The following is a 16,666-nucleotide window of genomic DNA, read 5'->3' on the forward strand; positions in this document are numbered from 1 at the left end:
CCAGCCTACTCCAAGCCCCAGTTTTCTCTACCTGGACCACTGCATTAGCCGAATGCAGTTCCCTGGTATTCATTCTTGCCCCCTCCAATCTGTTATCCACACTGCAGCCAGATCAATCTTTTCAAAATACAAATATGAACATGTAACACCACCCACTCCTCTTCACTTAAGAACTCTAAAGTAGCTTTTCACTGCTTTCCATGCAATGATCAGAATCTTAATCAGGGTCCACAAGGCTCTGCCTCCCTCCCCAGCTTCATCCTGCTCTCCCCTTCCCCTTGCTCCCAGCTCTCCAGCTATCCAGACTTCTTTCCATTTCTCAGACATACCACACTTCCTCTTGCCATCAGGCCTCTGCTCTTGTAACATCCCCTGTCTGGAACCCTCTTCCCTTGCATCCCTTTTGCCTAACTCCCAAATCTCATTCATGCCTAAGGCCTTCCTGGCCCCAAGATCAGGATCAGGTCCCATCCCTTAGTTATAGTCCACCATTTCTTTCTTTCTTTTCTTTTTTTTCTTTTTTTTTTTTTAAGACAGAGTTTCACTCACTCTGTCACCCAGGCTGGAGTACAGTGTGCAGTCTCCACTCACTGCAGCCTTGATCTCCCAGGCTCAAGTGATCCTTCTGCCTCAGTCCTCTGAGCTAGGAGTAGAGGCACTCACCACCACGCCCAGCTAATTTTTGCATTTTTAGTAGTGACGGGGTTTTACTGTGTTGGCCAGGCTGGTCTCAAACTCCTGGCCTCAAGCAATCCACCTACCTTGGCCTCCCCAAGTGCTGGGGTTATAGGCGTGAGCCACCATACCCAGCCCATTTCTTAGTTATAGCCCACTTGCAGCACCACACACCTTTCAGTCACAGTTTGTAATTATACATTAATCGCATCATAACAAGTAAATGTCAGTCTTTCCATGGACTGCAAAGGCCACAGGGACAGGGCCTGTGTCTTTTTTGCTTCCCATATTTCTGGCACATAGTAGATATTTTGGTAATTACTTTTTTTTGGAGACAGGGTCTCGCTCTGTTGCCCAGGCTGGAGTACAATGGCACATTCATGGCTCACTGAAACCTCTGCCTCCCAGGCTCAAGTGATCCTCCCACCTCAGCTACCCAAGTACCTGGGACTACAAACACGCACCACCACAGTTGGCTAATTTTTCTATTTTTTGTAGAGAAGGGGTTTTGCCATGTTGCCCAAGCTAGTCTCAAACTCCTGAGGCTCAAGCAGTCCACCCATCTCGGCCTCCCAAAGTGCTGGGATCACAGGCATGAGCCACCATACCCAGCCAGTAATTATCTTTTGAATGAATGTACAAAAATGTAGAATGATGGAAGAGAGATAAGACAACATGATAGTTGGGGCGTGGTGGCTCACGCCTGTAATCCCAGCACTTTGGAGGCCAAGGCAGGCAATCATCTGAGGTCAGGAGTCTGAGACCAGCCTGGTAAACATGGCGAAATCCCATCTCTACTAAAAACACAAAAATTAGCTGGGAGTGGTGGTGCACACCTGTAACAGGCTGAGGCAGAAGAACTGCTTGAGTACATGAAGCAGGGGTTGCAGTGAGCCAAGATGGCATCAATGCACTCCAGCCTGGGTGACAGAGTGAGACTGTCTTGAAGAAAAAAAAGACAACATGATAAATATTATAATGGTGATGGGTATCAGGGGCAAACATTTTCAGTGGCTTCCCACTGCCTACCAAAAAAGCCTAAGTGCAGTTGAGAGTCCCTTAGAAAACACCCAGGCATCCTTTTTCTTGGCCTTCTCTACTCCTCCTCCAAATGTATCAGCCAGCCTGGACCTGAAGTATAGTGAGCTCTCCACAGATGTAGTTTAAAAGCCCTTTCTCCCATTGTCCCCTGTGGAAATCCTCCATAATCTTTCAAGGTCCAGCTGGGACAGCTCCCCTCAGAATGCATATTCCAGATCATTCCAGTTAGAAATCATCTCTCCCATTTCTTGGCTCTATGGAAAGACTCACAGGTTCCATCCATTCTCTTGCCACATCTACCTTACCCCACACACACTCCAAAGTCCCTGGGGTTCTTGGAAACCACCAAGTTCTTTTGTGATCAGCCTGGCAGGTGCTCCTTACTATGCCTGAGATATCTATCTCTACTTGATGTTCAGTAAATGTTCCTTGGAGTGTCAGCTCTGATGTTGCCTTTTCTGTGAAAGCCCTTCTCTCCCAGGCTGAATCTGCTCCAGCCACCCTTGCTCTTCCACATGCTTCGCTGCAGCATTCATCTCAGCCCAATGGCTGGTACTTAATGCTTCGCCGAATGAAGGAAGGATCTAGGTATGCTAAGAGGCTGTATTGCCCATTTTCCAGATAAACAGGAACTACTTCACAGAAATCTCATTCCTCAGCATTCTCAGCCAGGAAAATAATTTCTATATATAGCTCCCAATAACATGGAGGAAGGGTCCAGTGGCTGAGTATTTAGCCCCTGCCTCCATGCACATATCATAGGTTCTTGCTTGGGGGCAGGAGACCCAGTTACTGCCCCATCAATCCTTACTGATTACAAGGGACCATGCTGCCCGCCTCCATCCCCTCAATCTCCACAAGGACTACGGAAAAGAGGCCAAACTGGCAGAGCTTCCCAGGCTCTGAGGCACCCAGATTCCAGGGCCAGAGACGCTCTGGCTAGGCTCTCCTTGCTAGGGTACTAGCTCTCCCTCCTCAACCAACACATCCCCCAATTATCTACAAAAATCTGAAATGCATATACAGACTTTCAGCCTGGCAATACTTAGTACCAGTACTTGCCTGGATTCTAGAAGTTACTCAATAAGGCAAAGTCAGTACCTCGGTAACATATTTTTCCTGCAACTCCCTCATAAGGCATATTGCAAACAGACAAACTCAGAAACAGTGCTTAGATCTCTCAAGCTCAGCTCAGGATCTTCAGAGGACAGTTCAATTTGAAGCAATCCTACCTATATGGATAAGGGCAAAGCTGGCTTTCTAGCAGCAGCAGGGGTCTCCACAACATTAAGGCAGCAGGCTCAACACGATGTTTGATAAGGCCAGATTTCCCTTTTGATACAAGTTTCACAATTCAAGAAATGGGCTTTCTCCCCAGACTCTCAAAAGTGGGATCCACAGTAATCCTGGATTAACTAGTAATAATTTACAGGCCTGATTTAGATTCCTGTCCTGGGAAGGACTAGTAGCAGCCACAGAGCTTTCTGACTAGTTAGCAGAGGGTTGTATATACAGTTGGCCCTCCATAGCTGCAGGTTCTGCATCTGTGGATTCAACCAACCATAGATTGAGAATATGTGGAAAATTATAAAAAAAATAACAATAGCAAAAAAAATACAAATAAAAATTTAGCATAAGAACTATTTGCATAATATTTACATCATATTAGGTATTATAAATAACCAGAGATGATTTAAACTATAAGGGAGGATGGGGGTAAATTATATGCAAATACTACACTATTTTATTTCAGGGACTTGAGCATCCACAGATCTTGGCATCCACAGGAGTCCTGGAACCAATCTCCTACAAATACAGATAAATGATTGTACTATGTCAACAGTCTCCTTTCCTTCCCAGACAACTAAGCTTGACTCTCTCAAAAGTTTCATTGGTCAGCATCTTCCCTGAAGTATAAAGACTTCTCGGGAATCATAAGCAAGAGGTTTAAGGTTAAAATTCAAACTTAGACCTGATTCCTAACTTTATAAGTCTCTATTCTTCACAAGAATGGTCAAAAGTGAGTGTAAACACAGCTGGAAGTCTTCAAGTAGATGTCTGAGGCGATCACTTTTTCAGGAATGTTTAAAAGGAATTTAATCATACTACTACATCACTATATTTTAAGTTCCTTGAGAATCAGGATACCATCCCAGTTATTTCTTTGCCCTTCCTCTCTAAATAAAGGCATAGAGGATTACTCCACGCGGAGTAATAGTCAATAAATATTTGATGATTATTTAATTAACAAATACTTGTTGCTTTTTTAAAATGTGGGCAGATAAAATAGAGGGCGAGAAAAAAGGGGTGAAATACTCACTGACGGAGAGGTGCCTGCTTCTGGGCTCGGGGGGCTGGTAGATAGTATTTATATCCCCTGCAGACTGGGAAGCCTTGATCCGCACCTGTCTAGACACCCCAGAGTGGGGAGAGGAACTGTTCTGTAAAAGAAGAGGAAAAAGGCCAAGCTAAATCTTTACACAGTCAGGCCTATCAAGGCCTTCTCACCTTTTTCCTAAGGACTCCCTGCACGCTCAGCCACCTTCATGCTTTTAATACATGAGTTACCCAGCTTTCCCCCAAATCTGACTCTTCTATTTGTCTCCGCAAACCACTATTTGCTCAATGTAGTTTTACAACTTCAATGATATATGAGCGCTGAGACCTAGCGCCCCAATTTAACAGGTGATGATCCAGACATGGAGGAATAACAGGCATTCCTGTAATAATCTGCAAAACAAAAGAGACCTGTAAATACCCTCTCATAAAATTCTTCAGAGAGTTTAGGAAGAGTAGCAGAAAATTATTTCTGCAGAAGAGGGAGTCAGAATAGAAAATGAATGATGGCAACTTCCCTCCCCAACAAAATTCTGGTTGCTATATATGTATTTATCTTATTGGTTGATTGACTGACACAGAGTCTTGCTATGTTGCCCAGGCTGGACTCAAAACTCCTGGGCTCAAGGGATCCTCCCACCTCAGCCTCCAGGTTAGCTGAGACTATAGGTACATGCTACCATGCCCAGCTTATATATGTATGTTTAAAAGTAGCTCAATATGCTTCTTTTTCCCAACCATAATCACTCCCTGAAAATTAAGAAGATTCCAGAGGCCGGGCGCGGTGGCTCAAGCCTGTAATCCCAGCACTTTGGGAGGCCGAGATGGGTAGATCACGAGGTCAGGAGATCGAAACCATGCTGGCTAACATGGTGAAACCCCGTCTCTACTAAAAAATACAAAAAATTAGCCAGGCGAGGTGGCGGGCGCCTGTAGTCCCAGCTACTCGGGAGGCTGAGGCAGGAGAATGGCGTGAACCTGGGAGGCGGAGCTTGCAGTGAGCTGAGATCCGGCCACTGTACTCCAGCCTGGACGACAGAGCGAGACTCCGCCTCAAAAAAAAAAAAAAAAAAAAAAAGAGGATTCCAGGGTTTACATGTAAATCATCTCAGGATCATGTTCAATTGAGAAAAGCTATCATAAGTACCATTCTGCCAGACAGAGGTCAAGGGCCTGAGACGAGGGTCAGCAATCCTCCCAGCACCCACTCACTCTTTTCATCCAGCCCAGTCCAGCCACCACAGAGAAAACTAAGTAACAAAGGGGGGGCCTTTGCACCGAGAAAGCTTAAAACTAAACCCTGGAGGTAATCAAGTGATGTCAGGATGTGATTACAAATAAGCAGGGCACTGGTGAGAGCGGGGGTGAGAGCTCAGGATTTAAACAAGTTGGTTCAAAGTTTCTACTTGCTCCTCTATCTCCTCTACTTCCCCCTAACAAAAAAAGTCTGATCTAAACAAACTCTATATCCTGTCCTCCAGGAAAAAGGTTTCCCGCTCTCAGGGGAGAGTTCAGCTGCCAAGCAACCTCCCGTAGTCCCCTTGCCAGACTTATCACATGCAGGTTGTCTTGAAAAACTGCCTTGCTCTAACGGGAAGTCAGAACCAAGGGGAAGTGAATGTTCTTGCTGCAGCCTCCAATGTGCAATAGCTCTCTGCTAAGGGTCAAAAAGGAAACAACAGTCAAAGCCACATACTGGGGAGGCAGGCAAGTGAAGGGCAAGGGAGGGCCACAGCCTTGCACTCAAAGAAGAGATGAATGATAAGCACCCTGCCACCTGCCTGAATGCAGGGCCTTACACATAGTGGGAATTCAATAAATCATGGCAACGTGAATTTGAAATGTGTACCAAAGGACATACAATCTAAACCCTCAATTAGAAAATGTAAAAGCTAGGCCGGGAGTGGCTCATGTCTGTAAATCCCAGCACTTTGGAAGGCTGAGGCAGGTGGATCATGAGGTCAGGAGATGGAGACCATCCTGGCTAGCACAGTGGAACCCTGTCTCTAATAAAAATACAAAAAATTAGCCAGGCGTGGTGGCGGGCGCCTGTAGTCCCAGCTACTCAGGAGGCTGAGGCAGGAGAATGGTGTGAACCTGGGAGGCAGAGCTTGCAGTGAGCCGAGATCGCACCACCGCACTCCAGCCCAGGCTACAGAGCAAGACTCTGTCTCAAAAAATAAAAATAAAAATAAAATAAATAAAAAATCTAAAAGCTGAATTTCAATGGCCAGCACAAGCATAGATTTGTAAAATAAAAAGCTGAGGTTGTGGCAACAGGTTAGAAAGCAGGTGAAGAGAATCAGTGAAGGTCTCAAAGCAGAGCTTCTCACACTTTAATGTACATATGAATCACCTGCAATCTTGTTAAAGTGCAGATTCTGATTCGGTAGGTCTGGGGTGGAGCTCAGAGCCTGCATTTCTAACCAGGTTCCAGGTGATGCTGACACTGCTGTTACATGGTCCACATTTCAAGTAGCCAGGTCTTAGAAGTGAGTCATGCCTCAATTGCAGGTAATGGTTCTCAACCCTAGCTGCCCATGAGAATTGCCTGAGGAGCTTTTTTTTTGAGACGGAGTCTTGCTCTGTCACCCAGGCTGGAGTGCCCTGGCGCGATCTGGCTCACTGCAAGCTCCGCCTCCCGGGTTCACGCCATTCTCGTGTCTCAGCCTCCCAAGTAGCAGGGACTAGAGGCGCCCGCCACGACGCCCGGCTAATTTTTTGTATTTTTATTAGAGACAGAACCCGCCTCCCGGGTTCAAATGATTCTCCTGCCCCAGCCTCCTGATTACAGGCGTGCACCACCATGCATGCCCGGCTAATTTTTTTTTTTTTTTTTTTTGAGACGTAGTTTCACCCTTGCTGCCCAGGCTAGGAGTGCAATGGCACCATCTCGGCTCACTGCAACCTCTGCCTCCCGGGTTCAAGTGATTTTCCTGCCTCAACCTCCCTGTAGCTGGGATTACAGGCATGTGCCACCACGCCCAGCTAATTTTTTGCATTTTTAGTAGAGATGGGTTTTCTCCATGTTGGTCAGGCTGGTCTTGAACTCCTGACCTCAGGTGATCTGCCCACCTCGGCCTCCCAAGGTGCTGGGATTATAGGGGAGAGCGACTGTGCCCAGCCGCCTGTGGAGCTTTTGACACCTCAGACCAACAGAACCTCTGGACATAAGAGTCCAAGCACTGATACTTTGTAATAGCCAAATTTTGAAAACCTCAATTTAAGGGGGCAAAGGGAATGGTATAGTAAATAAAAATGAGGTTGCTGCAAGGGTTTAGGACACCTTGAATAAGACTCAGAAGTGGGAAAGAGAGGAAGGAGGAAGGTGGGACTATGCCTAAGAATATATAGAGTGACAGGAGAGCCCACAGGTATGAACTGTGTAGCTAGCAGAACATTCTAAAGACAACAAATAGAAGACAGTGACCATTCCATGAAAACCTCACTAAAGGACTCTGGGTAGAAGTGTGCTGTGGCTAACACAAACAATATGAAAAATTACCAGGAAACCACGTGTATCAAGATTTCAGTGACTGGAAGATAGGAAAAAGTCTACCCACAAATTATCTCAATAAAAGATTTGGCAAGTGGATTCAACGATGCAGGGAGGAGGTAAAGCAGGGAGAGAGCTTGCTTTAGTTTGTTACATGGGAATGTAAGATAAGAAATGGCACACTGGATCACCAAGAGCATCCTGTCCAGTCCTCTGTTTTAATGGTGGTACCAAGAGATATTTGCATGGAAGACCATGATAGTTATGATAGCTGTGAAAGCATCTGAGGTGATTTAATTAAATTTACAGCTTTGCCATCCATGAATTCTTATTAAAGCCCTTTTAAAAATCTGCTTTGAAGCTATACAATTTCAGAATAATAGATGCCACATATATCATCTTTTTTCTTTTTGAGACAGGGTTTTGCTCAATCATCCAGGTTGGAGTGCAGTGGTGCAATCATAGCTCATTGCAGCCTGGAATTCCTTGGCTCAAGTGATCGTCCCGCCTCAGCCTCCCAGGTAGCTGGAATTACAGGCATTTACCACCACGACTGATTTTAAAATTTCTGTAGATATGGGGGTCTTGCTTTGTTATCCAGCCTGGCTTATCACTTGTTATACAAATGATTTCTTTTTTGTTCTAAGATAATGCTCAACACTCAAGAAGTTCATCCAAATTGAGATTAGGTGAATAAATCTGTGTCTTCATTATCCATGCTCTTAAATGCATTAAAGACTCTGATTATATATGCTTAGGCTGTCTGTCCTGACTAAAGAGTTCTAAACCTTTTTTTTTTTTTGAGACGGAGTTTCGCTCATCGCCCAGGCTGGAGTGCAATGGCGCAATCTCAGCTCACTGCAACCTCCGCCTCCCAGGTTCAAGCAATTCTCCTGCCTCAGTCTCCCGAGTAGCTGGGATTGCAGGCATATGCCACCACGCTCAGCTAGTTTCGTATTTTTAGTACAGACAGGGTTTCACCATGTTGGTCAGGCCAGTATCAAATTCCTGACCTCAAGTGATCCACCCACCTCAGCCTCCCAAACTGCTGGGATTACCGGCGTGAGCCACCATGTCCAGCCAAGAGTTCTAAACTTTTACGCTATTCATATATGAAAGTGACTCCAACTCCTTGAAAACTTTGTCTTCTGGACGTTTTCTAGCTCAGTTATCTTCGAAGCTGCGGGGAACAGAATGATACAACATCTCACAAGTTCTCCTCATGGACAATATTATACTTTCTGCTTGGCTTCTAATTTTTTCCAACTGTGGAGGAACCTGGGTGAGGTTTCCTAAGGACTACAATAATTCTAAGATCCCTCTTCTGGGGCCATTGGTGATGAAGACCAGGTAATATTTTATCCTGGAGCAGTGTACTTAAGGTATGATCTTTGGGCTGGTGCCAGTCCTTACACTGTGGTATACTGCTCGTCCTGCTCTTCCACCAAGTAAGTAAAGAAATGGAGAGGGCCCTCTGAAAAACTTTAGAGCAATGTGGCAGAGTGATTTTATGTCTATTGAATCTACTAATGAAAACTGTAGCCTTATATATACCTCTAGTTTATTTTTCCATTTCACTTCTCCGTTTTTGTATTTAAAAAATGTACTGGTACGGCCGGGCGCAGTGGCTCATGTCTGTAATCCCGGTACTTTGGGAGGCCAAGGCAGGCAGATCACAAGGTCAGGAGTTCGAGACCAGCCTGGCCAACATGGTGAAACCCTGTCTCTACTAAAAATACAAAAATTAGCCAGGTGTGGTGGCGTGTGTCTGTAATCCCAGCTACCCAGGAGGCTGAGGCAGGAGAATCACTGGAACCTGGGAGCCAGAGGTTGCAGTGAGCTGAGATCGCACCACTGCACTCTAGCCTGGGCAACAGAGTGAGACTCCATCTCAAAAAAAAAAAAAAAAAAAAAAGTCCATGACAGATTGGAAATTAAAAGAACAAAACTGGTATTTCACCACTGATAGTTAGAGAAGCACTGTTCTAGAGGTGAGGATTCCTGAGCACACAGCAATTTTAGATCATGATTCTTCCATTTATTAAGAAACCTAAAGTCTAGGTGAGGAAGTTCTGGAGAAAAGATTTCATCACCAACATTACCGTTGTTACTCTTAAAAGTAAATGTTTATTTATTTTATTTTATTTTTTATTTATTTTTGAGACGGAGTCTCGCTCTGTCACCCAGGCTAGAGAGCAGTGGTGTGATCTCGACTCACTGCCAGCTCCTCCTCCCGGGTTCACACCATTCTCCTGCCTCAGCCTCCCCAGCAACTGGGATTACAGGCGCCCGCCTCCATGCCTGGCTAATTTTTGTATTTTTAGTAGAGACGGGGTTTTACCGTGTTAGCCAGGATGATCTCCATCTCCTGACCTTATGATCCACCCGCCTCGGCCTCCCAAAGTGCTGGAATTACAGGCGTAAGCCACCACGCCTGGCCAAATGTAATGTTTATAAATGCAAAAAACAGGAGCAGTTTCAGTATCTCAACAGTAGCAAAAATGGTTATTTAATTAAATTATGGTATATCTACTCAAGGGAAACACACATCCTTACAAATTATAATTACAACATAGAAAAATGTTCATCACAGGCTGGGTATAGTGCCTCACACTTGTAATCCCAGCAGTTTGCAAGTCTAAGGTGGTTGGATCATTTGAGCTCAGGAATTCCAGATCAGCCTGGGCAACACAGTGAGACCCCATCTCTACAAAAAAATTTTAAAATGGCCAGGCACTGTGGCTCACGCCTGTAATCCCAGCACTTTGGGAGGCCGAGGTGGGTGGATCACCTGAGGTCAGGAATTTGAGACCAGTCTGACCAACATGGTGAAACCTTGTCTCTACTAAAACTACAAAAATTAGTCAGGCATGGTGGCAGGCACCTGTAATCCCAGCTACTCAAGAGGCTGAGGCAGGAGAATCACTTGAACCCAGGAGGTGGAGGTTGCAGCGAGCTAAGATCACACCATTGCATTCCAGCCTGGGCAACAAGAGCAAAACTCTGTCTCAAAAATAAAGAAAAGAAATGGTCAGCATGCACAGCATTCCACCTAAACTTTGTCCTAGTCACTACACCCATAGTTATGCTGCCATGTTGGCTGTCCACATAAAGAAAAGGAAATGGTGCCAAGAAACCTTCAGAAACATGCATCTGAAGAAAACTGGTAGAGGAATCAGTAATTGGAAGACAGATACAGATTGCAAGCATTCTTGTGAAATGCAGGCCTGCAGGAATCCTTCAGGAGAGGAAACTGTGCATAAGTGATAATTCCCCATTTCTGACACCCCACAGACCGCCTGCCATTGGGTAAAGCAGAAGCTGATAAATTATAAGAGGCTCCCAACCCATGGCTTTTTCCACTGAACAAAAGGAAAAGTTTGTTTCCTACAAGTGTCCTAAAGGAAAGGCAAGGAGTTGTGGGAGTTGGGTTTATAAAGTATAACAGTCTCAAATCCTTGACAGTCTCTCTAATTGGCTCTGCCAAACAAATCAAATTTCTCTTGTTGGGGTCAAAATCTAATTGAAAAAACACAAATTTAGAGCACAAGAATTTTATTCTTTATCATAAAGTATTTTCCTTCCTCCCTCATCATAAGTCAAATAACCTTTAGATGCAATGTTAACACTGACAATCTGGCTATTCGGTAAAATCAAATGCAGAATGCTCACTGGCTGCTGACAAGTGGGCTGTACTGTGCTTATGCTCTCAATTTGGCAGTGGCTGAGGAATGAAAACATCTATCAAGGAGGCAAGACAAGTTCCTTAAGGAAAGCAAGCTTTGTCTTCAGCTGCCAGACCATGACAGGGGCTACTTACATGGTTTCTGTCCTGGGACAACAGCAATATCCTAAGGCTTTTCATGCTTGAGCTTCTATCCAAAATGTCAATTGCTTTATCAAGATCATCTTGGTTTTTCAGCAGGATGGAGAGCTGTGATACAAGACACAGAAAAGGGAAATAATATATCAGAAGTTTATCTCAATGTTTCACTCTGCAGAAATAAAAAATAAAAATAAGTTGAGAGGAAAACAATCTCATTGGATACTATGGGGTCTTAAAAGATCTAGTTGAAACCATAGAGATTTTTTTCTCTAAATGTACAATTTAAAAATTTGTAGTACCTTTACATAGTTGTGCAACCATCATCATAATCCAATTTTAAAACATTTCCAAAACTCCAACAGGATCTCTTGTGCCCATTTATGGTCACTCCTCCTTCCCACCTCCAGCCCCAGGCAACCACTAGTCTACTTTCTATCTCTACTGATTTGCCTTTTCTGGACATTTCATTCCATTTAGACACATACAATTCATACATAAAAGATTCAATCTTTTGCATCTAGCTTCTTTCACTTAATGTTTTTTAGTTCATCCACGTTGTAGCATATCTCAGTACCCTGTTGTGAGACACTTTCTGAAAAGAGTTTCCTCTCCAAAAATACCATTTACATCAAAGCATCAAATTGCAAACAGTTATAGCCCCCATATTCTTTTTTTTTTTTTTTTTTTTTTTTTTTGAGACGGAGTCTGGCTCTGTCGCCCAGGCTGGAGTGCAGTGGCCGGATCTCAGCTCACTGCAAGCTCCGCCTCCCGGGTTTACGCCATTCTCCTGCCTCAGCCTCCGGAGTAGCTGGGACTACAGGCGCCCGCCACCTCGCCCGGCTAGTTTTTTGTATTTTTAGTAGAGACGGGGTTTCACCGTGTTCGCCAGGATGGTCTCGATCTCCTGACCTCGTGATCCGCCCGTCTCGGCCTCCCAAAGTGCTGGAATTACAGGCTTGAGCCACCGCGCCCGGCCTAGCCCCCGTATTCTTTTCCAAATTAAGTAGGATCATGTCCCACTCTATCTCCAATTGTGCTGACATTAATAGAACAAGCAGAAAAGGAACAGGAGGGGTACAGGGATGGTCAGAGGATGAAAATTATTACACAAATAAAAACACAAATTCAGACTGCAGAGCATGATTTAATATCTTTCTGTTTAAGGGCAAAGTCAGTGACTAGAACCTGAAAACTACCTCCTCCATTTTCACAGAGCTTTTCCCCCTTTGCTCGGCACTTCTCTCTCCTGTCGCCATATGAAGGATGTGTTTGCTTTCCCTTCCGTCATGACTGTAAGTTTCCTGAGGCCTCCCCGGCCACACTGAACTGTGAGTCAATTAAACCTCTTTCTTTTATAAATTACCTAGTCTTGGGCAGTTTTTTACAGCAGGGTGAGAACAGACTAATATACTCATACGTTCCAGTGAAGTATTAAATAGAAGGTCCCTGAGGGTACAAATAAGTCTCACTCACTGCAAAAAGCGGAGCATGTTATGAATACTTGGTATTAAGAGATTCATTAGATGCAAAGGTATGCCTTGCCTAGGACCTAGCAAATGTCAGGTCTTATTCTTATTATTTTTTGGAGACAGAGTCTCACTGTGTCGCCTAGGCTGGAGTGCAGTGGCACAATCTCAACTCACTGCAACGTCCACCTCCTGGGTTCAAGCGATTCTCCTGCCTTAGCCTCCAGAGTAGCTGGGTCACAGGTACGCACCACCACTCCCCACTAATTTTTTTTTTTTTTCAGTAGAGACTGGGTTTTATCATATTGGTCAGGTTGGTCTTGAACTCCTGACCTCAAGTAATCTGCCCGCCTCAGCCTACCAAAGTGCTGTGATTACAGGAGTGAGCCACCATGCCTGGCCAGATTTTATACATGTATGGTAAACACAAAATCAAGCAAAAGTCCAATTAACTTACACAGTTCCCAATTTATAATACAAGATTTTTTTTTTGGCCGGGCGCGGTGGCTCAAGCCTGTAATCCCAGCACTTTGGGAGGCCGAGATGGGCGGATCACAAGGTCAGGAGATCAAGACCATCCTGGCTAACACGGTGAAACCCCGTCTCTACTAAAAAATACAAAAACTAGCCGGGCGGGGTGGCGGCCGCCTGTAGTCCCAGCTACTCAGGAGGCTGAGGCAGGAGAATGGCGTGAACCCGGGAGGCGGAGCTTGCAGTGAGCTGAGATCCGGCCACTGCACTCCAGCCTGGGCGACAGAGCGAGACTCCGTCTCAAAAAAAAAAAAAAAAAAAAAAAAAAAAAGATTTTTTTTTTTTTTTTTTTTTGAGACAGTATCTCCCTCTGTTGCCCAGGCTGGAGTGCAGGTGCACGATCTCGGTTCACAGCAACCTCCGCCTCCCAGGCTAAAGTGATCCTCCTGCCTCAGCCACCACGCCTGACTAATTTTTGTATTTTTTGTAGAGATGAGGTTTCACCATGTTGTCCAGGCTGGTCTTGAACTCCTGAGCTCAAAGATCTGCCCGCCTCTGCCTCCCAAAGTGCTGGCATTACAGGCATGAACCACCGCACCTGGCCAAAAACAGTACATATTTAAAATAAAATCTCAAAACTACTTATGGAATGGGAGAATGTTCTGCAAATCATATTATATTGCAAAATAATTTCTTTCTGGGTGACATTCAAAGTGGGAATAAATAAGAATGGTTGGGAAGGCAGTTAAATTAAAAAAAAAAAAAAAAGTAAGCTAGGGATAGTGGCTCACACCTGTAATCCTAGGAGGCTGAGGCAGGAGGATCACTTGAGGCCAGGAGTTTAAGACCAGCCTGGGCAAAATAGTGAGACCCCCCATCTCTACAAATTTTTTTTAATTAGCTCAGTGTGGTGGCATGTGCGTATAGTCCCAGTTACTGGGGAAATTGAGGTGGGGGGATCACTTGAACCCAGGATGCTGAGGCTGCAGTGAGCCATGACTGCACACTGCACTCTGGTCTGGGCAACAAAGTGAAACCCTGTCTCAAACCAAAACCAAAAACAAAACCCACAGTGACATATCACTTTATACCCACTAGGATGGCTATTAAAAAAAAGAAAATAACAAATGTTGGTAAGGATGGTGGAGAAACTGTAGCCCTCACTGATATGGTTTGGCTGTGTCCCCACCCAAATGCCATATTGAATTGTAGTTCCAATAATCCCCATGTGTCATGGCAGGGACCTGGTGGAGGTAACTGAATCATGGGGGTGGTTATCCCCATGCTGCTGTTCTCCTGATAGTGAGTAAGTTCTCATGAGATCTGATGGTTTTATAGGGGGCTTTTCCCCATTTGCTTGGCCCTTCTCTCTCCTGTCGCCATGTGAAGGACGTGTTTGCTTTCCCTTCTGTCATGACTGTAAGTTTGTTAGGCCTCCCCAGCCGTGCTGAACTGTGAGTCAATTAAACCTCTTTATTTATTTATTTATTTATTTATTTTAATTTTTTTTTTGAGATGGAGTCTCACTCTGTTGCCCAGGCTGGAGTGTAGTAGCACGATCTCGGCTCACTGCAACCTCTACCTCCCAGGTTCAAGTGATTCTTCTGCCTCAGCCTCCTGAGTAGCTGGGACTACAGGTGTGCGCCACCATGCCCAGGTAATTTTTATATTAGTAGCAGAGATGGGGTTTCACCATGTTGGCCAGGCTGGTCTTGAACTCCTGACCTCGTGCTCTGCCCACCTCAGCCTCCCAAAGTGCTGGGATTACAGACTGAGTCACTGTGCCTGGCCATCTCTTTCCTTTATAAATTACCCAGTCTCGGGCAGTTTTTTACAGCACAGTGAGAATAAACTAATAAACTCATAAGTCGCTAGTGGGACTGTAAAATTGTGCAACCATTATAGAAAAGCTGGGCAGTTCCTCAAAAAGTTAGAGTTTTATCTTATGACCCAATAATTCGACACGTAGGTATATACCTTATAGAATTGAAAACATATGTTCATGTAAACACTTGTACACAAATGTTCATAGCAGCACTATTTAATAACCAAAAAATGAAAACAACCCAAATGTCTATCAACAGATGAACAGATATACAAAATGTGGTAAATCCATAAATGGAATATTTATTATTCAGCCATAAAATAGAATGACATACTGACAACATGTACAGATGACCCTTGAAAACATATGCTTAATCAAAGAAGCCAGACAAAAAAGGTTACGTACTGTATGATTCCACTTACATGAAATGTTCAGAATAGGTAAATCCAAAGAGACAAAGATAAGTGCTTACCAAGCGCTGGGAAGAGGAGAGAAAGGGGAATAACTGCTAATGGGTACACGGTTTCTCTTTGGAGTGATAAAAATGTTCTGGAGGCCAGGTACGGTGGCTCATGCCTGTAATCCCAGCACTTTGGGAGGCTGAGGCAGGCAGATTGCTCGAACTCAGGAATTTGAGACCAGTCTGGGCAACATGGTGAAACCCTGTCTCCATAAAAAATACAAAAAAATTAGCTGGGTGTGTTGGTGTGTGCCTGTAGTCCCAGCTATTTGGGGGGCTGAGGTGGGGGAATCGCTTGAGTGCAGGAGGTCAAGGTTTGCAGTGAGCCATGTTTGCACCACTGCACGCCAGCCTGGGCGACAGAGCAAGACTCTGTCTCAGAAAAAAAAGAAAATGTTCTGGAATTAGATAGTGGTGTTGGTTGTACAACTCTATCAGCATACTAAAAACTACTGAATGGTATACTTTTAGACAATAAATTTTTCATCTCAATAAAGCTATAATTACAAAGACATAAATAAATAAAATTAAATCTCAGTAGATTTTTCATTTGGGATTCTCAGATCCTGACAGTGCAGGGTTTAAAGGGCAAACAGAAGAACAGAATTGAGGGATTTTAAATTAATCAAATGTAAGTTAGTCAACTCCCGATCATTAACACTAGTAGAGTATGTTAAGACATGTATGAACTAAAATAATAACAATGATTTATATTTGGCTTTAGAATAAAGAAACATCAGGAATTCTTAATGGAAATATTAAATGAAAAGAAGAGTACTAAACCATTCAGAAAAGTCTTCACTAAAAGAAAAATTTTAACTCCTCATCAAATAAAATAAAACTACACAGTGATGATCCGCCTCTCAAAGGGTCATGATGTTGCCCAGCTTTCTTGTCTTGCACCCCTACTCAATTTCCTCAAGGTACACGTTCTTTACTCAGCATAAATACACTGCAAAGCACCAGCCTAAGCTGACTGTAGCCTTTAATATTCTTCTTGGAGCTGGGAAAGCAGCCCAAAAACTGACATTCAGAAGAATTCCTTCCTGGGTGATATTCAAAGTAGAAA

The 16,666-nt window shown here is 44.2% G+C and overlaps 1 protein-coding gene across 5 annotated transcripts in view; it reads right to left on the reverse strand.

Moving 5' to 3' along the window:
• Window positions 1-16,666, reverse strand: part of MAP3K3 (mitogen-activated protein kinase kinase kinase 3) — a 73,772-nt gene that overhangs the window by 25,174 nt on the left and 31,932 nt on the right. For all 5 annotated transcript variants that reach the window (XM_037993604.2, XM_037993603.2, XM_037993602.2 and 2 more), the window contains 2 exons: window positions 11,370-11,483; window positions 4,037-4,157 (listed from right to left, as the gene is read on the reverse strand). In XM_037993604.2, coding sequence (XP_037849532.1) covers window positions 4,037-4,157; window positions 11,370-11,483 — 235 coding nt within the window. The remainder of the gene's footprint in view (window positions 1-4,036; window positions 4,158-11,369; window positions 11,484-16,666) is intronic.

The sequence above is a fragment of the Chlorocebus sabaeus genome, chromosome 16 (genome assembly GCF_047675955.1).
Source record: "Chlorocebus sabaeus isolate Y175 chromosome 16, mChlSab1.0.hap1, whole genome shotgun sequence".
In the NCBI taxonomy this organism is placed as follows: domain Eukaryota; kingdom Metazoa; phylum Chordata; class Mammalia; order Primates; family Cercopithecidae; genus Chlorocebus; species Chlorocebus sabaeus.